Raw genomic sequence first — 24802 nt, forward strand, 5'->3', positions numbered from 1 at the left:
TCGTCATTTTATTAGCAAAATGCAGAGGAAAAAAATTGCCTATGCCCAGAAAAATGCATCCCGTCTACGAGGCTGCCATAATCATTTATTTTTAATAGAGGGTGTTTTTTAAAGTTTCATACAAATATCTAATGTGGCTCAAACTGGGCACACATTAGAGAAAAACACTGAATGAGGCAGTCTGCCCACAAACCAGCAGTATTGTGAATTTCAGAAAATAATTAGCTGCAAATAGTGAGGCTTAAACAAGCTTCTTTGGGTGTTCACCAAAACATACTGAGCCAAACCCGCCTCGATGCAGCGGACCAGGACGAGGCCTACACACTGCACACGTGGTGCGTGGGTTTGAACTGACCCTGTGCACTGAGATGAGTATTGCCCACACTGGGTCAGTGCACCTCCATGCTACCAAACACCCCCATCCCTCAACCAGCCTCTCCCAACATGGTCATGTGTGCTGGTTACTCGCCCTTTGGGCAGGGTTAGCTAAACTCCCGGTAGTTAAGATGCCTGAGTAGAAGTGCAGAGAGCAGTCAGAGTGTAGCTCATTGGTGAGTCTGTTACCTGTCCCCCTCTGTGCCTGATCTGCAGAGGATGGGAGTCTGTTCCAGACTCGCTTGGTGGGAGTGGACACTAGCTCATGCTTTTAGTTCTGGAGGCCTCCGGTGTATCAACCAAGATGGAAGCCATCCCAGCAACAAGAAAACCCAGATAGGGGACACCAGGCAGTCTGAGGCCACGCTGGAGGGGAAAAGAGCACACGCTGTGCCTGTAGAAAGAAGTAGCAAGTACTGCTTTGGCACCTACTTCCTCCGCAGTCCACTGGGACAAGTCCCTGCTACCACTCATTACACAACCATGGCTTCAAAAGCCATAGGAGAGCCCTAGGTTTGCATTAAGGAATGTGGGGTAAGAAGTCCACTACGTTGTGAGCCGAGATGTCTGTGGGAGAAGCCGCACAAACACTACTCACAGTCTCTCCTACATCACAGACAGCTCAATTTAATGGTTCGCTAGGAACCAAGGGCCAGATCCTCAGTCGGTGTCTGGGGACTTAGCTCTACTGGCAATAATTTCCACATGCTGAGGATCTGGCCCCACGTCTCCAGTCATGGTTTCTTGCTTGGAAATAATCTACAGCCTAGACTATCTCAGGGAAAGATTTTTTTTATTTTGTTTATACATCGGCGACCTGGCAAGTCACCTTGTCCTTTATCTGACAATTTGTCACATCGAATCCCGTCAGCTGGATGTCACACAACGCAGCTTTGAATGTGAGAGTTGACTTGAGTCTATGGGATGTGACACAGACTAGACGGGGGTGGGGAAAAGGGCTTTTGTTGGATTTCTTTTATCTTCTGTGTGTGAAAAACTTGAATTTTTTAGGTGGGAGGCCTGACTTGTTGCCAGGAGCATCACAGGCCTCATACATAAAGGAAAATCATGCCCTGCCCCTGAACAAGTTGAAATTTAACCCTATACAGAGAACAAGCAAAGGCCTCTGCAGCCTTTCTGCACACAGATGAATTTTATCCACCAGACATTGCCCTGCTGTTTATCCAAAATCCTCATCCTTTCAAACAGACGGGATGTTTCTATGGCCTGGTCTATGCTCCGATTTTGTATCAGTCGAACTAGGTTAGTGAAGGGTGTGATATCTCACCCAAATTAGTTACGGTAGTACAGTCCCTGGTGTGGACTCCGCTCTGCCAGTGAAAGGGTCCCTCAGTTCCCTGCCCATATGGAAATAACTAGACATAGGCACCTTTATACTGCTCTAACTGCATCCAAATTAAAGGAGTTGAGAGGCTTTAACTATGTTTATGGCTTAGTCTTCACTACAAAGTTATGCTGGCACAGTTTTGTTGGCTAAGAGTGTGGGTGGGGGGGGAAAATCAACCTCTTAGATAACAGATATGCTGGCAACCACCACCCCCTGTCCCCTGTAGACATGACTATTCTGACAGAAGAGTGTTTGTCACCATAGCTAATGTTGCTCAGGTAGGTGATATTACTGGGCCAGTATAATTCCTCCTTCTGTCAGCATATGCTGTGTCTAAGCCAACATGGCCAGAATGGCACAGGCTCCGTAGCACAGACGGGGCTGGTATTGTGAGAGTGGTACAACTTTTGCATTTAGACATGTTTTAAGACATTTGGTAAACCAGGGTTGGGTTGCTTGTGATCCTGCAAAAAGGAACAGCCCCTAAAATGAATTGTTTCACTCCAGAAGCCAACATGTACAATTCCTATAAAGACACTCTTGGGGCATCAGTGAACCAAGGGGTGCTTGTCTCTAACAGTAGCTATTAGCTAAGAGGAATGAAAAATGCAGTGATTCAACAGCAGCTGATCTCCCCCAAAAAGTCATCATTCAATGAACCTTTGCTTTCATTTCATACATGCTTAAAATATCATTTCTTAGCTACCGCCCGTGAGGTGATAGATTTAATTTCTCTGTCATGACTTGAAGGCTTCAGAGGCGCACAGAATCAATTTCCTTGCAAGAAATTCATCTCCGCAGGCTGTTTGAGGGAACAAGCCTGGCTGACCTAACACTCTCCTTCAGCCCATCAGCAGAGAGCAAATTGGATTGCTGACGTAACTGAAGCTAATAACACCAGAGAAGAAGAAAAGCTGTGCAATCCCCTAATTTCTGAGTGCAGAAAAAGAAGAGAGGTCTCTTGCTCTCAATCTGGTCTCTGTTATGTCATATGAGTCCACGTATGTGTGTGTATATAGATGTGACATAGAGAGAGAGAAAAATATCACACAATCAGATAATTTTGCCGTGATTAAAAATGCATTCTGAAAAAAGAATGCCAGAAATTGGTCTTCTTCAAAGGGGGAGTTCAGTCAGAAGCGATACACAGATGTGATGCTGATAAGCAATGCAAAATGGAAATGAGGAGCATGTTAAACGTAACTAGCCATTTGAACTGATGTGGGGGCTTTGCCATAATAAACCCCAACCCTAAGCAGAAGTAACAAGAATGAAAATTTCACTTGTGCAACCCATGGCAGTGAATGATCGTCATGGGATGGTCCATCCAGAAGAGAATCATGAAAAGGACACTCATCCCAACAAAAAGCAGCAGAGGTCAATGGAAAATTGAAGCAGGTAGTCTCCATTTATTATGGGCCTGATCCCATTGTAGTCTGTGAGAAAAGATCCCCATTGTCTTTCATGGGCTTTAGATCCAGCCCTAATTTTTCACAATGATGGAAACTGAAACTGTCATCCAATATTAACAAACTGATGACTTACCTCTTTGGGGGAAGGGGGACTAAGGGGGATGGAACCTGAACTTTTTAAGTCTCCGAAAAGAGAGAGAGAAAAGTCTAACAGCGTTTGGAAATTTTCCATTAAAAAAATATTTTTTGACAGAAAATGGCTTTATGACTGAACCAGTTTTCACAAAAATATTTCCATTTTCATTGAAAATTCAGTGAAAAAAATGTAAAAATTTGACATTTTTCACACATGAAAACCTGGAAAAATGGGTTTTTGTGGGGGTATGAAAACCTGGATATTTTCAAAGAAAAATGTCAATGAAACAAAAATAAATAAATTTCATTAAAATATTTCACAGGGAAAAAAGAAAAATCTTCCCAACCAGCCCTTGAACAGACCCATCCAGCCCACAGTGTTGGTCTGTAGAACGTCTCTGATGTTCTGTACAGTGTTTTCTGGGGCCTGGTCCATGTTGCTCTTTGGTAACTAGCTTCATGAAGCGTCCACTGCTTGCCTTGTCATGCTGTTTCACAGTCTAACAGCTTCCTCCCGTAGGATATTTTTCTGATATTCACTCTGAGCTTGATTCTGCATGATGCTGAACATTCTAGCTCTGTACCAGCAAAGCGTCTGAGCAGTCCCACTGGCCTCATGTTCTTCCAATTACTGTTGCTTTATATTTAAAATTACAGACATTTAAATGGTTTGCGTTCCTGTGGAGCAGGAATGGCCAACGTTCTCAGCACCTTGTGACATTAAGTCATATTCACTTTAAAGTTTTCTTTAGCCTAACCGTATCCAGTTACGCCTAGTCATATGCCTTTGCCGCAGTTAACCATCTCCTCCATCTGGCTTTTACGCTGTGTATGAGGAGTGTATGTCCACACAGCAATCCGGAGGCACAATTGCAGCATGTCTAGGTATACCTGAGCTAGCTTTGATCCAGGTAGAATGCAAAAAAAGCAGAATAGCCCTGTCTTGGTGGGCAGCCAGACCGACTACACACCCTGAGTACAATCCTATCTGAAAACCTAAGCACACGGGGGGGGGGGGTTGCTAGCCCGTCCTGCTGCCTGTGTAGCTGCAGCTACACTGCTATTTTTAGTGCGCTAGCTTGCTCGGAGCTAGTGCAGAGGGTACGTCCACCTGAGCTGGAAATTATACTTCCAGCCCCAGTGTAGATGCAGTCACAGCTCAGCATGGCTTCTCCATCTCCCTTAATCCTCATCTGGCCAAGCTATAAAACAGACCCTTAATGCTGTAAGCATGTGACTACGTCACTCTTTTCCTTTGCCGTCGAGTCACATTCCCATGAGGTTTCAACAGACCTGGCTGGAAGCCCAGGGTAGGCCTGATATTTTGATCACTAGCAGTGTTGCCTACAACAGGTCAGGTGCAATAAAAATAATATCAACAGTTAGCACGTACACAGCCTTTTGCGTCCTGTGTTGTGCCCAGGGCCGGCGCTTGCTTTTAGGCGGCCTAGGCAATCGCCTAGGGCGCCAGGATAATTGGTGGGCAGCGTTTTGCCGGAGGGGGAGGCAGGCGCCTCTGGTGGACCTGCCGCAGTCGTGCAGGCAGGACTGCGGCAGCTCCACTGGAGCCGCGGACCACCGCGCGGGGCAGCGAAATTGCTGTGCGCCTAGGGCGCGCAAACCTCTAGCGCCGGTCCTGCTTGTACCGCTGTTAATGGACCGGTGTGTTGGGGTAGAGAAGGTTAAACATACGTTTGCATAGCAGAATTGTTTCTAGAAACCCGAGTCAGTGGCAAACAAACAATTGACACAGCCCCTAGAAATACAGTCCTGCACAAGACAGCACAAGAGAAACAATTACATCACTCTTGGCACCACAGAAAAATTCCATAGGGATCTTTTTTTTTTTTCCAAAGGTATAAACACTGGAACCAGATTTAACCTCCCCATTAATTCTGCAAAAATCTCTAGTGATGAGCTCATTCACTGAATTTCTTTTAGGTCATTTATGGTGGGCGTTGCAGGCTCAAACAGCAGGTTCCCAAAGGGGCTTGGCTATATTTTCCCATTAAATAAAGAATAATTGTGCAAGCAATGATTTTACGGGAAATACAAGAGTGATTAAGTACCCGTACAATTATCTCAGACTCAGTGGGAGCATGTCCTGAGTACTATTGCTTGCATTATAGTAATGCACACAGACACCCACTGAGATTGCAGCCCTATTGTGCAAGGCACTGTACATGCGCATAGAAAGACAATCCCTGCCTCAAACAGCTTACAGGAAAATAGATAGGATAACCAAAGAGTGGGAAGGAAAACAAAGATACAGAGAGTTTAAGTGACTTGCCCAAGACCAGTCAGTATACCAATGGCAGCGCCAGGATTAGAACCCCAGGTCTTCTGACTCTTAATTCAGTGCCCTGCCCACTAGGCACCATCACCAGAATAAGGAATGAGACTCTTTATCTTGTAATGGAATCTGCAAGCATGGACCACACTGCTATCAGATCCCTCTGCAGGATCAAGACCTGAGAAAAGGCCTTAAGGTTTGGCCTGCATCGAATACAATATACGTGGCACCATAAGTATTTGCTATTACTAAACCATCAGTAGAACTAATTCTTCATTCTCCAGAAATGTATAAAGCATCCTTTGTGCAAGACAGAAAGGGCAAAGTCCACAGAAATGATTGTGTACATAGAAAACCCTCTTTTCAGGGAATGAGGCAGAGCTAGCGATTTGAGGTCATGAACTTCACACTAGCTAATGTGATGGCCATTGCTGGGCTGGCCCCAGCCCAAAGGAAAGGTGCTGATGCTCTGTTTCTGTCTAATGGGCGAAAGCTGTTTTAGGGTAGATTCAATTCACTCTGGCAGATTGGGATACTTCACAAGAGAGTAAACAATATGAGTTAGGCAAACCTCTGGGCAATTCATCTCACTTCTGTCTGACTCAGTGTGCTATTCTGTAAGGTGCTGGGCAACCCAGAAGAGTTGTGGGTGCTCAGTTTTTTGCAGGAGGCGCTTAGCCCTTTGCAGTGCAGGCCCTGTATTTCCAGCCATCATTCTTCTGTTCTAAGCACATAGTTCAAGTTATTACTAAGTGAAGTGTGATACTCTCTTTGGTCAGTTTCCTGAGGCTCTTCCCTGGAAATGCAAAGGTGACATTGTCTTGGTGCTGGCTGCCAAGGACCCAGACAGAAAGCTCTTATAATATCCTCAGACATGAAGAGAGGCAACTGTTTGCTTTCACTGACAAACCTCTAGAGTAAAACCCTGGCAAAATGTTCTCAGAATATAGTTCTGACAACGCAGCAATCACACTGGGAAGATTTCCAGTGACTTCAATTGGCTTTGGATCAGGCCCCAAGCTGTGGAGATAGTTAGATTTTAAAAGGAGGTGTAATGGTAGCTGCTCTAAGGCTAAACAAGTAACAGGAATGACCGTGGATGGATCTAAGGCAAAACTTACTGGCAGAATTCAGGGGCTGGCCAACGGTGGGCAGTGTTACTCAGCAAAGCTATCGGACAAAACCTGTTCATACTTTTCCAAGATGAGAGGGTCTCCAGTTCATCGATAGTAAAATGGACACAGCAGTAGTTAGTAAGGGTAGATAGGAATCAGGTTCAAATCCTAGCTATCAAGAACAAGATGAAGAACTCGAATGAGGGCCAAGACAAGCAGCAATAGCCTAGAGCTGGGAATGTTCTTGCTTTAGATCACTGACTCATAGGTGGCAAATGTCCAGGATGTGATTAAATCTATCCATAACACAGAAATCCAAGAAGGCATTAGAAGTTTACCAGGAGGAAGTGGCTGGCTATCAACCTAACCAGGGTGACTGGACAGTCTGTCAAGGGAAGAAGCGAAGGATGATGTGTGCCCTTAAGCAAGTGTCCCATATGGTGCTGCCGATCCAAATTTGGCCAGGAATAGTTATAATTAAAGAGGACCATGAAATACATTTTGTAATGTGCGTAGTAATAGCACTAGGCTTTTACCCTGTGTACTCATCATCCGCAAAATACATGGATAATGCTACTTTTACACCTTCTTGTTGCACTCTATGGTTGTGTCACCATTAGCCTCTTTTCTGTAAGACTCCCCAACATTGTTACCACCAGTGACGCTCCACCACTAGTAGTTTCAGGGAAATGCTATCACAGACCAGCCACCAGTACGCTAACCATGGTCTCATCTAACTTTGCTCAAAGTAGATCTAGCTCACACAGTGGCTACAAGACCTGTGGTCGCCATAGCTGGGTAACCCTAATGTTCCCACTCTTTTCAACACCAAAAGCCATGATTAGGGCCCTACCAAATTAATGGTCCATTTCGGTCCATTTCACGGTCATAGGATTTTAAAAATCATAAATTTCATGACTTCAGCTATTTAAATCTAGAATTTCACAGTGTTGTAATTGTAGGAGTCCTGATCCAAAAAGGAGTTGTTGGGTGGGGGAGGCAAGGATATTGGAGGGGGGGGGTGCGGTACTGCTACACTTACGTTTGTGCTGCTGCTGGCGGCAGCGCTGCCTTCAGAGCTGGGCAGCTGCTAGCTGGGAGCCCAGCTCTGAAGGCAGAGCTCTAACAGCAGCAGCACAGAAGTAAGGAGGGTATGGTATTGCCACCCTTATTTCTGGCCTACTGCCTGCAGTGCTGGGCCCTCAGTCAACAGCCGTCACTCTCTGGCCAGCGAGTTCTGAAGGCAGCAGCGCAGAAGTAAGGGTGGCATGGTATGGCATGGTGCTGCCTTCAGAGCTGGGCCCCTGGCCAACAGCTGTCACTCTCCAGCTTCCCAGCTTTGAAAGCAGCAGCGCAGAAGTAAGCATGGCAATACTGCAACCCCCTAAAATAACCTTGTTCCCCCCCCCCCCGCAACTCCCTTTTGCTTCAGGAATCCCAATTTGGGAAACACTGGTCTCCCTCGTGAATCTCTATTGTATACGGCAAACGCACATAAAAGACCAGATTTCACAGAGAGAGATCAGATTTAACGTACTTTTGTATTTACGTACATTTGCACCTTCCATGGTTCTGCACCCTAAAAAGGATCAGAGCCTAAGAACCATTGGGTCCTTTCAACAGACAAGTGAAAGCAAACAAAATGCAGGTGGGGGTAGTACCAAGACAAGTCTTCTAAAGGCAGCACTCAAACTGTGAGTACATATTGTCCTCCTTCATATTTCTAGATTCTAGGTACAGCGTGGGGTGAGAGACGAATTTTTACCCCAGCATAACAGGACTAAGACCAAGTTCTTCCATGTATAATTAAGCTGATTATCTTGAATGCAATGCAAGCAGCTGTACAGAAAGTCGCTAGACATCTTCACATTTCAACTGGGATTTTCCAAACAGCCTAAGGGAGTTGTGGAGTTCCCTGGGATTTGTGCACCTTTGAAAAATCCCATCCCTAACGCAATTTAAAAGAAAGAACTTCTGCCTAGCAAAAGAAGCACTGGAGAAGCTAAGCAACCCAATTACGTCCTGTAACCATTGAGGGGCACGTCTTTTTAAAAAGCAGGCCCACTTTATTCAGTGGTACAGCTTGAAAAGGTGTAGAAATCACACAGTGTAAGTGACACGTCAATAGATTTATGCCAGAAAGGTCAGTGACGGCCAGTGCAGTTGCTTTATTTCCCCCCAAAGTAAATTTGACAGTTTATAAATTATACAGTACCTGCCTTAAACCAACTTAAAAGACAGTAATTGTATTTATTATAATCACTTAGTTCATGAATCACCTTGAACTTCAAAGAAAAATAAGCAGTGAGCTGTGCATAAAAATAGCTCTGCTATATAAAGGAGGGTAGCATAAGAAACAAAGATGGAAAAGACCAATTATTCATCTTACCTAACCATTTCCCCTCCAACTCACCAGTAGCTTATGACCACAGTATTTTGAGATCAGACTAGATCATCATAATAGTCTCTACTGGCCGTAAAGTCTATGGGATGCTGGCTCCATGGATATTAGTGGATCCAGAATTTTAATCTATGAACCTATATTCTCCAATGCTTTGTCCAGCTGTAAGTCATTTAAATAACTAGGCTTCCATCCCCTCCCTTTGGAGACCTTTCACCAGTCTAATGGATCTCATTGTTAAGGACATTTTTCCCTGAAATCCTTCCTACATTTTCTAAAAGTAAAATTCACTCTTGGGCAGAAACCTGCACCTCATTCAAACCCTGTTTTGAGGGCTTCAATGGGATTTAAGTCATGCTTATGTCTTGTGATGGGGCCTTCTGCACAGAAGTCAATTTCACCCTTATTGAGCAAGGACTGTACTTTATTAGTAATTGAACAACAGCTACCAAAAAAAAAGGGGGGAGGAGTGGCCTACAGCTTTGGAATTCACTCTCCTCCTCTTGTCTAAACTAGCCCAAGGCTGAGGAACATCAGGACACGTTGCAAACTTGGGAACTATAAAGATGGGGAATCAATGAGGGAAAAGGATTGGAGCTGAAGTTGCCTGGCTCACTTGTACAGCTGCACTTAAGGTGTATTATAAATAGGGTGACCAGATGTCCCGATTATTGGGTCTTTTTCTTATATAGGTTTCTATTACCCGCCACCCCCATCCCAATTTTTCACATTTGGTGTCTGGTCACCCTAATTATAAAGTAGTGTCAGAAACCTAGAGTATGTGGATTGCCATTTTTTAGCATTTCTATGCATCTAAATAAACTAACCATATTCAGATAAATCAATAAGGGCCAGATTCTGCCACCTTTACTCACACAGGTAGCAAATCACTCTTCAAGCAGTAATCAATGGGACTACTCATGGAGTAAGATACCATTCAAAAGGAGTAGGTGTAGCACAGTACGACTGTGTGATTGGCTGGCTAGGATGACAGTGGTTAGTGACAATCTGAATCCCTATACACTACAAGAACATACTACTCAGCAAACCCATATTACTGACCTGAAATTAAAAGGAAACAAATGAATCGGTTTGCACATGCTTGCAAATCAAGGACTTTCACATCTTATTCTATACATATGTGCAAAATACACCAAAAGGCTGGATCATGGACTGGAGAGGACATAAATCAAAAGGAAAGGCAGTGGTTGAAAAAATGAACTGACTTCATAGTTTGTTGGGGAGAGCTAGTACTCACCTTTTAACTCAATATTGCACACCCCAGTGCTGGACATACAACTTTCCAGAATGGAAATGTTTAGACCACCTTTGTTTAGGTAATAAAACCTGCTTTTGCTGATCTAAGATTTACCTGTCAGTAAGCCTCTTCCAATCTTGCCAACTCAGCAGGCAAGATTCTGATCTGAATTACACTACTGCAAACCCACTGATGTTAACCAAGTGGCTTGGAATTTACACCAACGTAACTGAGTGCAGAATCTGGTCCACTGATTGAAAATCAGAGGGAAAACTAGTTGATCAGAAACCCAAGTTCTCTGGCTCTGCAAATATAGTCCCCTATTTAGGAGTATCACACAAATATGGCTTTATATCAGAGAAAATTCTGGTTACTTACTTGATCTTCAGACTGGCGAGCATTTTTTTGTCAATCCTAAAAAAAAGAAAAAAAAAAGAGTGTGTTAAGTATCCAGAGGGTTTTTTGATCTGTTAGGCATTCTAGAATGTCTTTTCCTCATGCACTGTGTGCTCTTAGGAGACCCAAGAGCTGCTGATAAAATTGACTCTCAACATTCTCCTTCGGAAATTTCATTTATCTGACCAGAGTAAGGTTCATTGGTGCAAAGCCTTGACCATGAACAGCTCACTGAAATCCCAAAACAGAATGTGCTGCTCAATTATACCATAAAGCAAGTAACACAATATCCCACACAACATGAGTTGTTTACTGATTGTATCTTTGTATCATTTAATGCACTAAACACCACAACTCAGAGCCTTAAGCAAACCCTTCCAGAAGCAACAGGCAACAGTAAATTTGTGCATGCACAACTCAATAGTAAAAATAGATTTTCTCTATATTTCTATGGAGAATGAAGGTCCCATTGAGTGACTGTTTCCCAGAACTGATGTTCCTAACCTGTGATTGGTTGTCATTTCATACCCTGACCAGTAATGGTCCACTTAAATCCAACTATATTGATATACATTCTGTAAAGTAGTTCTTATCTGCAAGTCTCAAAGCTCTTTACGAAGGAGGAAAGCATCATTTCATAGGGGGGGAAGCTGAGGCACAAGGAGGTAAAGTGATTTGTCTCAGGTCACTCAGCAGGCTAGTGGCAGAGACAGGAATGGAACCCAGGTCTCATGCAGCCCAGGACCTAGTCTGCAAGATGGGGAGCCTCCCAACCATGCACGTTTTCTCAGGCACTGACTACAACCAGTGCGATGTGAGACACACATTCACACTCATGGTTGAATGATGAAAGGCAGAGAGACTATATCCTATAGGAGACCCACTCAAAGTGCTTTGAGATCTACAGACAAAAGGTGACATTGTATGCATACAACATAGTACTGTCAACTTGTAGCTGGAGTCTGAGTCTAATGGTTTACGAGATCCCAAGCCATTATTTATTTATTTGGTACTTTTAATAAATGTCCATCTCCATGGAACACTTATTATTAAAATAATTGTGATGCCACACTTCATATTCTTTATGAAAATATGCTTATAATATGGATATGACAGATATACTTTATGCAAGATGGGTCTTGTAAGGTATCATTGGAAAGGTTATGATTTACTGAATGTGATTATCCAATTTGTATGCATGTATCATTTCTGTATCTAAAATTAGGAATATGGACTATGTAACAATTACAACAGGGTATGTATTGGGGAGATACCTACCAGAGGACAGGCCTTCAGATTTGATGGGCCCTCAGGAAGGAACAACTAGACCATGAAGATACTAATCTCTCCCCTTCCTGAGAGGCATCTGAGGATGTAACTGTGACACTACTAGGTCAGGTGGTCTTGTCACCTGATGCTAAACATTATCTGGGACTTCTTGTAATTTTCCACTGAAAGGGAACGGATGGGGGGTCAAGGTTGGGAAACAAAGGATTCCAGCCTTATGCAAATCTTATTTAAGGGTGGGAAGGAAAGCAAACTCCTCCTCTCTGTATCCTGTCCGCCCAAGAAGAACAACTGCAAAAGACACCTGAAGGGAAGCAAAGGGAGAGTCCAGACTGAGCCAGAGGTCCAGTCTGAAAAGAGATATAACCGGAACTCTAAACCACAGAAACTTTGCAACCTGCCTAAAATAACATTTAGGGTAAGAAATTATATTTTATAACCCATTTCTTAAGTATATTGAACTTAGCTTGCGTATTTTGTTTTATTTGCTCAGTAATCTGCTTTGTTCTGTCTCTTATCACTTATATTCACTTAAATTTCACCTTTTGTAGTTAATACACTTATTTTGTTTATTATTAAGTCCAGTTTATATAATTTATTACTGGGAAGGGGGAGGAAGAAGTCAGGCACATCTCTCTTCACATTGAGGAGGAGGGCGGATTTTTCTGAGCTTGCACTGTGCAGATTTTTCCATACAGTGCAAGACGGTATTATTTTGGGTTTGTTTACCAAAAGGGGTGTGCATGTGAGTGCTGAGGGAGTCCTTTCACACAATGCCGAATTCAGCAAAGCAGTGAGAGGGAACCCAAGCTGAGTTGAGCAAGAGAGGCTCAGTGAAATCCCAGTACATCAGGTGGCATCCCAAGAGGGGAGTCCAACCCGTCACAATAATATTAACCTGAATTAAGACAAAATGTAAAATTGTCTATTGGCAGCGACTGCAAACGCAACATTATCGGTCATGTGGAACTAACTCCCTTTATCCAAAAATCATTCTTTTACAGCGTGATCAAAAAAATATATAATGCTGTTGAAATCCTGTTTCCCATCTACCAGTAACTTTACAGAACACGCCACTGAGTGCATACCACATGGCCTAATTATGTAACACCAGCTTACACTAATATAATTCTAGCACGGGTCCACTGAAGTTGATGGCGTTAACAACAGAGGAGCAAGTTCAGTGGAGTGAGATCAGACGCTTGCTCATACTTTGCAGGCCTCTGTGTTAGCACTGCATTCTCACGTCTCAAAATAGTTCAATGTAAAGCCTGGTTTAGCCCACATGTCCTTCCCACATGTTAACTATTGCACAATACTCCATTGCCCGTTATGCTAAATGTAAATACACTTCTGCATTTCCTCCTTTCCTGCAGAGACTGTTTCCGAAGTGTTGTAAGAGCCTAGTGCAATGTTGATTCTTTACAAGTTACATTAACATTCTTTAAAATCTCCCGATTCAGATTGTTTTCAGAACTCAGGAGAAACCAATTGGCATTTGGTGTGACAGGCATCCAGGCCGGGCCTGCCTGATGCAAGGCCTATTGAATTCAATATCAAACCTCCCACACTACCTGCAATGGGCTTTGGATCACGTCCATCGAGTCTCCCCCCCCCATGTTTATTGTAAGACTCCATGTGACAAGGGTTCTCTAACAATTTTTACATTCATTTTTTCCCCGGAGTTCATAGCGTCAAAAATGGCCGTGACTCAGTAGATTTGGATTCTGTTTCCCAAACACTGGCTCATTGGGAAGCCTTGGATGACTTACTCATTTTCTGTGCCTCAGTTTCCCTACCCGAAACTGTGCCTCAGTTTCCCTACCCACCAGTTTCCCTGCTTCTGTGCCTCAGTTTCCCTTCCAACCTTCGTCACATATTTTGAGAGCCCAGACAAGAGGTGCAATGTAAGTGCAAAGGGTTGTTATTACTCCAGGAGTCCCTACAGTCCAGTCAAAATTCCCCTTTTTCAAGGCACATTTCATTACAGCACACAGAGGCTTTGGGATCCTAAGGAAAACGTATTGCAGAGCTGTATAAAACACAGGGACAAGTTATGCCTGTACTCTGTGTTGGGGGACAATTGGAAGGCAGGGCGGGAAAGAGTACAGGGAGCCTCTCATGTCCCAGTGCCCCCATGCAGGGTGCAGGCATCATTAATGGGCAGCTTGTGGCATTCATCCCCTCTGAAGGGCAGGGGTCTCTCTAGGTGAGGTGGGGCAAGGTGATGGCCTGGGGACAGAGTGTCCAGGTAAGACAAACCTCTCTCCATACTACAGGTTAGCCCCCTCAGTCCTCCCCGACCTCCACTAGCACAGACTCACACAGCTCATGGGAACCCCTGCACTAGCGGGTTGCAGCCCACAGGGCCCAATCTATTGAAACTAATGGGGCTACTCCCCTGAGCAAGGGCTCCTTCCCTGAGTCAGGCTTGCAGGATCAGACCCATGATCTGGAATCTGAGAGCCCTGGCTCCAAGTCTCATTGAAGTTAATGACATCTCCCCGTAGGCTTTAATGGGCTCGTAAGTCATTTAACCATTTCCCCTTAACATCTGCTCAGACTCTTCGCTCCCAAAGAGTGGGCACATTATTGTTTCTAAGATAAAGCATGCCATGAGTTGCACACTCCTGGATGAGCTCCATGCAAGGCAGATTTAAAAGCATTATTCATTATTATGTGATAAAGCTGTTCTCAGGTCCTAGTAAAGCAAGTTGAACCTTAAAGCATCTTTTTGGGTGCAAATTTCTGTTGCCTAAACATTTTACTTATGCAAATGAGCCAAGGGGATTGTGGGTAAATGAGATCGTTAACTCCTAAAGGATCTGTGCTGAAATATTCATAGACAACACAGCAGAGCTTCAGCAAGTGGATTTCATACCAATGCAAATGCAAGAAGGAAAATGTCTGTTGCTGTTGTTTTCCTTCATAGAAAAACAACTGCTCTTAAGGAAACCACAGTTTCAAGGGGGCTAAAATTGGGACCTGTTTTAATCAGTAGCCTTTACACTTTATATGAGCCTGCTTGTGGTGCAGAACCACACAATCCCCACCATGTGCTGCAGTGCAAGTACCCTGCCTACAGGACCCCCCAAATCCTAACACACACACGGTGCCACCCATTGCACAGCAAACACACAGTGGTTCCGCAGCCAATAGGTCCTTACGCAGCCACGGAGTGCAGAAGTATGGATGTGTCCCACACTGACGCATGCTCCCCTAGCATTCACTCAGAAGCTTGGCAGCAGCCCTCGCTTTCATGATGCAAGAGAAACAGACTTGGGGGGGGAAGGGGGGATGGGTGATTCACTTCCAGGCCAGTCTCCATTGGCATCATCAGCCTGCGAAAAGATCATCAAAATAGTGCTTGTTCACAGGCAGTTCTCGGAGGCGGGGAGCAGGGAAGAGAATGAAAGCAGGTAAGAGCATATCAGGAGTCTATCATATGAACCCTGGCTGCTTCTTCCTTTCTGTGAAATGGAAAAAATAATAATTCCCCACCTCACAGGATTCAGTTCGTCAAGATTTGTCCAGCCCTTTGACTAAGTATCGCCAACAGAAACAGAGCAGAAAGCTGTGGTATAATTGCAAAGAGCCCCAGAGCTGGCCGACAGACACATTTATTCTGTACACAAAAAACATTGCAGACAGAAAAGAAAATCGCATTTGTGTTGGGCCCAGTGCTGGAAATTGTTGAGTGCTAGAAGATGAGTTCAGGTCTGGCTGAGTAACCTCCCTGATGGTAAATCTCGTTCACAGGGTTCCCACAGAAAGGGTGTGTCTGTCAAGACGTACAGATATACTACTGTGGTAAGATACATAGATACAGGTGTTGGGTGAATTAGCAGATCACTTCCTTTCTAGTAAACAAACACAGAGGCAGCTCTTCCCATGGTTGTCTTTTTAACTTAACATTCAGCCAAATGTCAGCTTTGAAAAATCAACAGGATTACACACAATTCATTTAACTACAATGGTTACAGAGAGCCTGATCCTGTGCTACTTACCCCCATTGGCTTCAGAAGCTGCTAGATTTCTCCTGCCACAGTAAATCCTAAAGCCAGATTTTCCCCACATGAGTTTCAGAAGACAGCATCTACATCCATGTACACTATCATTTGTGTGGATAACAAGAATATCCAGAGTTAGAGTCATAAATATTAAGAAAACAAACCAGGGTTTTGGAAAGGTTATAAAGCCTCGTGATTCAGTGCTTAAGCCAATGCCATAACTATTGTGGATTAGGAATCTTCCCTGTTGAAGATTCCCGTAACTGCCGTCTGCAGCACTTTTAGCATCCTCCTCTGCAACAGCTGCTGCTGGCTACTGTCAGGGATAAAATACGAGGCTAGAAGATCCCTGGACTGATCCAGCATGGCCATTCCAATGTTCTTTCTAAAAATGGCCTGATTCGGTGAAGAGCTGAGCATCCACAGCTCCCAGACACTTCAGCTTGTGGGGTGCCCCTTAGATTTCTGACCTAAGTTGCTGCAATGGCATTATGTGCACTCAAGTGTCACTCCAAATTCACACGGCTGCTCCTCATTAGATGCAATCTGTTGTGAGATCAGAAAAGATCACTATCAGCTCACTGAGGTTCCCACAAGCAGAGGGAGACACATCACACTGCTACGTCAGGGGCTCCTGCAAACCTTATTCTCAGGTCTCATGATTCTGAAAGCTTCCTATTTAATTAAAGTGATATAGATATATAGATATATTCAAAGCCCTTACTACCCTTACTCCTTTGATTAACCTTTTACTCCATGAGTCCCATTAGAATTCAACCTTAACCTTCCCCTCATACCTTATGGAGTATACGGCTCAGTTACAGATCAGCTATAGTAATGAAGTTATATAACCTCATGCCCATAGAACGTAGGGTTGCCAGGTATCCGGTTGCTGACTGGAAAGTCTGGTCGAAAAGGTGACCTGATGATATCCAGTTAGATCTACTGACCGGACACCTAATGTCTGGTTACTATGGGCAGGGGAGGCGAGGAGGCACCAAATCACCACCTGCAACAGTCCCTACTCAGCCGGGACCGCCTCCTACCTGCATTGTGTGGCGGCAGCCCCCAGCCCGGGATCTGTAGGTGAGTTGCTCCTGACCCACGCAGGGAGGGCAGGAGGATAAAAGCAATGAGCAACGGAGGGAGGGGGAAAGAGGAGCGAAGGGGAGGCAGTGCCTAAGGGGGAAGGGGAGGTTTTAGCACTCCTGCTGGAGTGTCTGATTTTTAAATATTACAAAGTTGGCAACCCTATAATAGAAGAGTGCTCTGTTATGCAACAGATACCATCAGAGAGTCTGATTCTGCAGGCTGAGTCGTACACACACACACATTGTCACATGGACTTCAGTGAGATGCAAGTAAGCGCTACTCCACGTGAGAGAGAGTGGTACAACTGGGGCTGAAGAAAGGAGTCAAATGACCTGATGCACTAAACTCAGGCCTAATCTAGAGTGGCCTAAGCGTGTGAAAGATGCTCTGCATAATATTAGTATTATCGAAGCCTTAATTCTGAACAGCTGCCAAGAAGTCATTAACCTTGCCTGCTAAAACGTCCAACGATGTATGTAACAGTGGTGTTTCCCCCATCGACTTCATTTGGGACCTTTCCTATAGCACACATTCTCCCTCACCCCTATCCCAACAAAAGACCTGCAGCCCCCATCTCACTGTCTGCTAATCAGTGTTATAGCACATATCTGGGCATAATCTGTGTGGGATAAGTTAGCAGATATCTCTCTACTTCCGACAATATTGGAACGAAGAAGACACTGATCTAGATACAAATATAGATACAGAAACAAAAATCCATAACAATATTGTTTAAAATGAATCAGCATTTAGATGGTGACACAAGCCAGATAGAGGCAGGAAACTCAAAGTTACAACTGGTGCTTTGTCCTTCATTACATGCTGTTGTGAAAGAAAATACAAAGGTGCAGTTACTACCTGTTGTTTAATTCTATGCTTAGTATTATATCCATTCATAGCATCAACTAAGGTATGAAAGGAAACGCAACCTGAACAAGGACTGGATGATTCAGGAAACTAGTGAGGAAATTGAAACCAGCTCCTATGAGCTGAAAAGCCTCTATTTGTGCTAGCTTGCCAGTGACTGAAGTGGTTAACATTATAAGTCTACGTCAAATGAGTTTGTTGGGATTTTGATCCAGTTTTCCATGGGCAACTGCCAGGCTACCTTAACACTAGAACCAGGCAAAGCCTAGATTTTTTTCCCCATAGGAAATTATGACATTTCAAAGTTTCATCCTGAAATCAGAACAAAGAGTCAAAATCTCCCGCAAAACAAAAATTCTAAAAAAATTTGGTTTGGAAGTATCTAAATGACCGTATCAAAGTGTTTTATTTCAACTGTTGTTGTATATATAACATACTAATCTAACTAATTTTTAATTTTTCATCACATTTTTTAACTAAAAGGAACATTTCAAAAACTTTCCGATTTCACCTAATCTGCATTTTCTGACAGAAAACTGTTTCATCAGAACATTTTTGACCAGCTCTACGTAAAACCAATATCACAACAGGTGCAGATTTAGCAGGCGCAGGACTGAATGTGCAATGAAAAGTGAGCTATGCTCTTGTCCCTAGAAGTTAGAATGAACGACTTTTGCAGGGTGGCCTGAAGGGAACCTTCTTCTGCCCAAGCTGTATCTGTCCAGTGGATGAAGATAGGCCTCAATGACTGGTTTGATGATGAAATTGCCGATACATCCATTAACTGCTGTGGCCTGATCGCAATATACCACACTTGGACTTCTTAGGAGCAGGGAAAAGGGTATTAAACTGTCATCTAGTCAGAAATATCAATCAGTCCCTCATACAGCAACATATCCCTGGGAAAAGGAACGTGCTTCTTTAAATCAGGAGACAGGTGACAAGTTCAGCACTAACTAGTAAGGATAAAGAGTGCATCAATCAAGCAGTTATTGACAACCCAACCTGGACTCAGCGTCCATAGTAAATCAGGCAAGATCCCTGGATGCACGTAATACAGTTTAGGAGATGGATTCAAACCTTATCTCTTGATGGGAAATGCAATAAACTCTTCCTCCATGTATACTGAAACCACAATACTCTATTTATTAGAAGAAGAAAGGGGAAGAGACAGGGACAGTAAATGGCTGGGTTAACTATAGCATTACACAGTGCATCCCTGCTACTACAGATTACAGACCTAGCGAGGAGCTACTGGAAATTCACGCAGACCTCTCCTTGCAATTTTGCATTTACGTGAACAATGTGTTCTTGCCAAAAGGTGAATGGACTGTAAAGCACCAAACCGCTACGCTAAGAGAGGCTGCCCCTTTCAAATCTCAGAAGGAGGGGAATCAAGGAAAACCAAGTCCCTAAATCAGGGGTGGCCAACCTGTGGCTCCGGAGCCACATACAGCTCTTCAGAAGTTAATATGCAGCTCTTTGTATAGGCACCGACTCCAGGGCTGGAGTTACAGGCGCCAACTTTCCAATGTGCCAGGGGGTATTCATTGCTCAACCCCTGGCTCTGCCACAGGCCCTGCCCCCACTCCACCCCTTCCCATACCCTCCCCTGAGCCTGCAGTGTCCTCGCTCTTCCCTCCCTCCCCCCCAGCCTACTGCACACCACAAAACAGCTGATCGGGAGGTGCGGGGAGGGAGCAGGAGGTGCTGATCAGTGGGGATGCCGGTGAGCAGGAGGCACTGAGAGTGGGGTGGGGGAGCAGAAGCGGGGGGGCTGCTGACATATTACTGTGGCTCTTTGGGAGTGTACAATGGTAAATTCTGGCTCCTCAGGCTGGCCACCCCTAGTCTAGATCACAAGCATTCAGATATTTCCCTTCTCACAATGCACAAGGAAGACACTTTCCTTTGCAGGTTCTACTTCAAAGCAGGACACTATCAACACCAAAGGGTTTTCCCCTTTAAATTACCTCAGAGAAACCAAAGACGAAACAAAAAACCCCTCCCCCCCCGCCCGTTGCCCCACAGAGTGAATGGTAAAAATCACCCACCATCCATAACCTCCAAACGAGACGCTGCGTTTCCTATGAAACATCGTGGCTGCTTGGCAGTGGTCACTCTTCCTAGCGTCGCTGGTAACGTTCCTCCTGCACGGCTGCACATATACCTTGGCCCCACGGCTTGCAGCCGAGCAGGAAGATGGGGCACTTCTGCCAGTGCATGAAGCGTGCTCCCTCCAGCTATTCCGTGCCTTTAGTTCAAGCTCTGGGGGAGGAAAGCCACTCTCACCACTTCCTGCAAGCCTGCTCTAAAGTTCTGTGCAGCGCTGATTACAGAGGGGGCTTCTCCTTTGGGTAGGCTGCTGTTAACTTGTCTTCTTTAAAAAAAAAAAAAACAACTTGAAAACTTCAGTTTCCTTTTTCTCATACTTTTCAATATACTGCATGAGGACCGTATGTCTCCTAGTAGTGGAGCATACTTTTTGGGCCGCCTGAGGTGAAGCCAAGGTTAAGGGATCACTGTGCCACCAGCTGAGTGAGGCATTTCCATGCCAGCCTGTCCTTAGCATCACACTGAAATCAGAAGCTTGCTGTTCAAACAAGGCCTGTCAGTTGATGACAAACTCATCTTGTGGAAAAGCCCTATGGAATTTAACAGAAAACAACCACCTTGCTGTGGGTTTTCTGAGCCATCCTATAGAATTGAATAGAATTCCAGCCTCTTTATAGTTTAAAAATAAAAAACCTATAGAAAGGACCTCACCCACTGATATTAAACTCAGTTAGGACCGGATCTTCAGCTGGTGTGAATCAGAACATCACTACTGATTTCATCCAACTGAAGATCTGGCCCTATAGATTTGTAAAGATTTAATGGAACCCAAATAAATTTCTGTAAAACCCTATTAATTTCATCCCTATTAAGTTCTATAGGATTTTTCCATAAGGGTCTATGGCAGGGGAGGGCAAACTACAGCCCATCAGGGCTTTCACTCCAACCCGTGGGATTGCCAGTCCTGTGGAGCAGCAGGGTTAAGGCAGGTTCCCTGTCTGCCCTGGCCCCACGCTGCTCCGGGAAGCAGCTGGCACCACATCCCTGCAGCCCCTAGGGGAGGGGGAGCAGAGGGCTCCATGCACTGCCTTTGCCTGCAGGCATCGCCCTCCCCTCCCCCCTGCAGCTCCCATTGGCCGGGAACAGGGAACCGCAGCCAATGGGAGTTTCGGGGGCGGTACCCACAGGCAAGCCCTGCTGCACTCTGCTGCCACCCCAGGGCTACTCAAGTAAGTGTCGCCAGGCCAGAGCCTGCACCCCGAGCCTCTCCTGCACCCCAACCCCAGCCCTACATTCATGACCCTGCACACAATTTCCCCAACCAGATGTGGCCCTCGGGCCAAAAAGTTTGCCCACCCCTTCTATGGTCTGATTTCCCAGTGGGGGGGGGGAAGAAATTGACTACAGGGGACTTTAGATTAGGTTCATATGACTGAACAGGAAGGAGTACACTACCTCTTCTTACACTTCCATATTTCTCATCCCCAGTTCCTTTGGGTTAGAACCCTTTTGTGCAATCCTAAATAATCCTTCTCCCCTCTTCTGCTTTCACCTTCTAATCCAGATACTGCAGATGGCCTAACAAAGCCATCGCACTGAGCAGGTTTGTCAGTCGTTGGGTGCTGTATCATGGGCCTGGTCTACACGACGCGTTTAAACCGATTTTAGCAGCGTTAAACCGATTTAACGCTGTACCCGCCCACACTACGAGGCCCTTTATATCGATATAAAGGGCTCTTTATATCGGTTTCTGTACTCCTCCCCAACGAGAGGAGTAGCGCTAAAATCGGTATTACCATATCGGATTAGGGTTAGTGTGACCGCAAATCGACGGTATTGGCCTCCGGGCGGTATCCCACAGTGCATCACTGTGACCACTCTGGACAGCAATCTCAGCTCGGATGCAGTGGCCAGGTAAACAGGAAAAGCCCCGCGAAATTTTGATTTTCATTTCCTGTTTGCCCAGCGTGGAGCTCTGATCAGCACAGGTGGCAATGCAGTCCCAAATCCAAAAAGAGCTCCAGCATGGACTGTACGGGAGATACTGAATCTGATTGCTGTATGGGGAAACAAATCTGTTCTATCAGAGCTCCATTACAGAATGCCAAAGCATTTGAAAAAAAATCTACAGGCTACACAGTGCTGCATGACAAGTGTAACGGGAAACCAGAGACTCAAACGGACGCTCATGGAGGGAGGGAGGGGTACTGAGGACTCCAGCTATCCCATAGTCCACCAGCAGTCTCCGAAAAGTATTTGCATTCTTGGCTGAGCTCCCAATGCCTGTAGGGTCAAACACATTGTCCGGCGTGGTTCAGGGAATAGCTCGTCAATTTACTCCCTCCCCCACCACGTGAAAGAAAAGGGAAAGAAATCGTTTCTTGACTTTTTTCAATGTCACCCTATGTCTACTGAATGCTGCTGGAAGACGCGATGCTGCAGCAGTGAAGAGCAGTATCCGCTCCTCTCCCCTCCCTGGTGGCAAACGGTACATGCTTGATAACTGCTGAATACCCCTGGCTGGCCTCAGGGGCGCCTGGGTAAAAATAGGAATGATTCCTGGTCATTCCCAGTAGATGGTACAGAACAGCTGGTAACCGTCTTTATCATAGCCACGGGGGGCTGCGCTCCATCAGCCCCCTCCCTTTCTGGTGTAAAGAAAAGATTCTGTACTGCCTGGACTATCATAGCAGTGGGATGCTGGGCTCCTCTCCCCCGCACCGCTTAATGTCCTGCCTGGACTGTCATAGCACGGGGAGGCTGCCTCCCCCTCATTTTATCTCACTAACAAGTCACTGTTTCTTATTCTTGCATTCTTTATAACGTCATGACACAAATGGGGGGAACACTGCCACGGTAGCCCAGGAAGGTTGGGGGAGGAGGGAAGCAACGAGCGTGGTTGTTGCAGGGGCACCCCCCGTGAATGGCATGTAGCTCATCATTTCTGCGGGATCTGACACAGAGCAGCTGTACTCTCTGATACATTGCTTCTCTAGTACACTTGCCCCAAATTCTAGGCAGGACTGACTATTTTTAGAAACCATAAAGGAAGGATTGACTCGGGGAGTCATTCCCAGTTTTGCTTTTGCACCCCCGGCCAACCTCAGCCAGGGGCACCCATGATAGCAGCAGACAGTACAGGACAGATAACCGTCATCTCATTGCCAAATTACCCTGGCAGCAGACGGTACAGAATGACTGGTAACCATCTCTTCTATCACGCAAAAGCAAATGAATGCTGCTGTGTAGCGCTGGAGTATCGCCTCTGTCCGCGGCATCCAGTACACATATGGTGACTGTTTAAAAAAAAAAAAAAAAAAAAAAAAAAAAAAAAAAAAAAAAAAAAGCTGAACGGGCTCCATGGTTGCCATGCTATGGCGTCTGCCAGGACAATCCAGGGAAAAAGGGCACGAAATGATTGTCTGCCGTTGCTTTCCCGGAAGAAGGAATGACTAACGACATTTACCCAGAACCACCCGCGACGATGATTTTTGCCCCACCAGCCACTGGGCTCTCAACCCAGAATTCTAAGGGGCGGGGGAGACTGTGGGAACTATGGGATAGCTACGGAATAGCTACCCACAGTGCAACGCTCCGGAAATCGACGCTAGCTTCGGACCATGGACGCACATCGCCGAATTAATGTGCTTAGTGTGGCCGCGTGCACTCGACTTTATACAAACTGTTTTATAAAACCAGTTTATGTAAAATCGGAATTATCACGTAGTGTAGACGTACCCATGCACTCCCATCAAAGCTTCTTCCCAACAGCTTTAAATAACAGGGCACCAAAAATACCATTCCAAAAGCAGGACATTGCACTTTCCCGTCTGACTGTCCAACCCACCTGTATTGAGCAGCTGCAGCCAGTTCGGGTCTCGTCCCAAGTTCCTGTTCCCGGCCCTAGTGAAAGAAGAAGTGCATAGCTGCAAACTACCAACTATATATTAGAAAAAAAAAGTCTATGGCTCTTTTGTGATCTGATTTCAAAACTCTATTTAAATGTAAATGTTGACCTTTAGCTGCATGCAAAAGTCTAAATTACCAAAGCGCAGCAGCATCAAGAAAACCACACCAAAGGTTTCCCTATTACCACCCTCTTCTCCACATCTCTGCCCTTTATCACCGTTTCCACACTGTCCGGTACAATAGAGTCTCACCTGGCCTGTGCTCTGAAGCAAGCTCAGTGTTCAAAACAATAGGATGTTTCATCGGCAAACGACTGTTTCCCTTCTCCATGTTCATCATGTAAAAGCTGGGGCTGTTCAAATCACACTTTCCTCTTACAGGGTCCAAAGCATCAGCGAAGTACTGAAACTTCAGCGTCTCAGACAGCGATCCATATTACAAAGGACAAAGCTGTTTTTTCTACAGTACACATGTAAAGAGGAGGGGACACATTCCAGGGGCAAGAATGCATCACCCTGATCAGTATTCAGACAGCATCTGCTTTCAAATCTAGCAAATTTTCATTGGATCATTAAATGTTCCAGCCTACAGAGAATGAATTCCCAATGCAAAGTAACCCTTCCCCTTCCCCACAGGGCTCTGTGCTGGGCCAGAGTCTCTGATATAAGGCTAACAGAATAAAAGCCAGATGCTGCATTAAATACTTTGGGCAGATCTTCAGCTGATATAAATTAGTATAATCCCACTGAATTCAATGGAGATGTGCTCATTTATACCTTCTGAGAGTCTGGCCCTCTGAGTGCCCTTGCAGATAGGTACATATGCATATTTTCTGGGTGTGCATGAGTG

The 24802-nt window shown here is 45.0% G+C and overlaps 1 protein-coding gene across 6 annotated transcripts in view; it reads right to left on the bottom strand.

Annotated features, from left to right (window-relative positions):
- RAP1GAP2 (RAP1 GTPase activating protein 2) overlaps positions 1-24802 on the bottom strand; it is a 322912-nt gene that overhangs the window by 179583 nt on the left and 118527 nt on the right. For 2 of the 6 annotated variants that reach the window (XM_050929146.1, XM_050929149.1), the window contains one exon: positions 10716-10751. The exons of 1 other annotated variant lie outside the window; for it this stretch is intronic. In XM_050929146.1, the coding sequence (XP_050785103.1) occupies positions 10716-10751 (36 nt within the window). Of the gene's footprint in view, positions 1-3268; positions 3309-10715; positions 10752-24204; positions 24353-24802 lie in introns of those variants that run through there. 3 more of the 6 variants (XM_050929150.1, XM_050929153.1, XM_050929155.1) reach the window with 3 other exon arrangements.

Source organism: Gopherus flavomarginatus, chromosome 19 (assembly GCF_025201925.1).
Source record: "Gopherus flavomarginatus isolate rGopFla2 chromosome 19, rGopFla2.mat.asm, whole genome shotgun sequence".
Lineage (NCBI taxonomy): Eukaryota > Metazoa > Chordata > Testudines > Testudinidae > Gopherus > Gopherus flavomarginatus.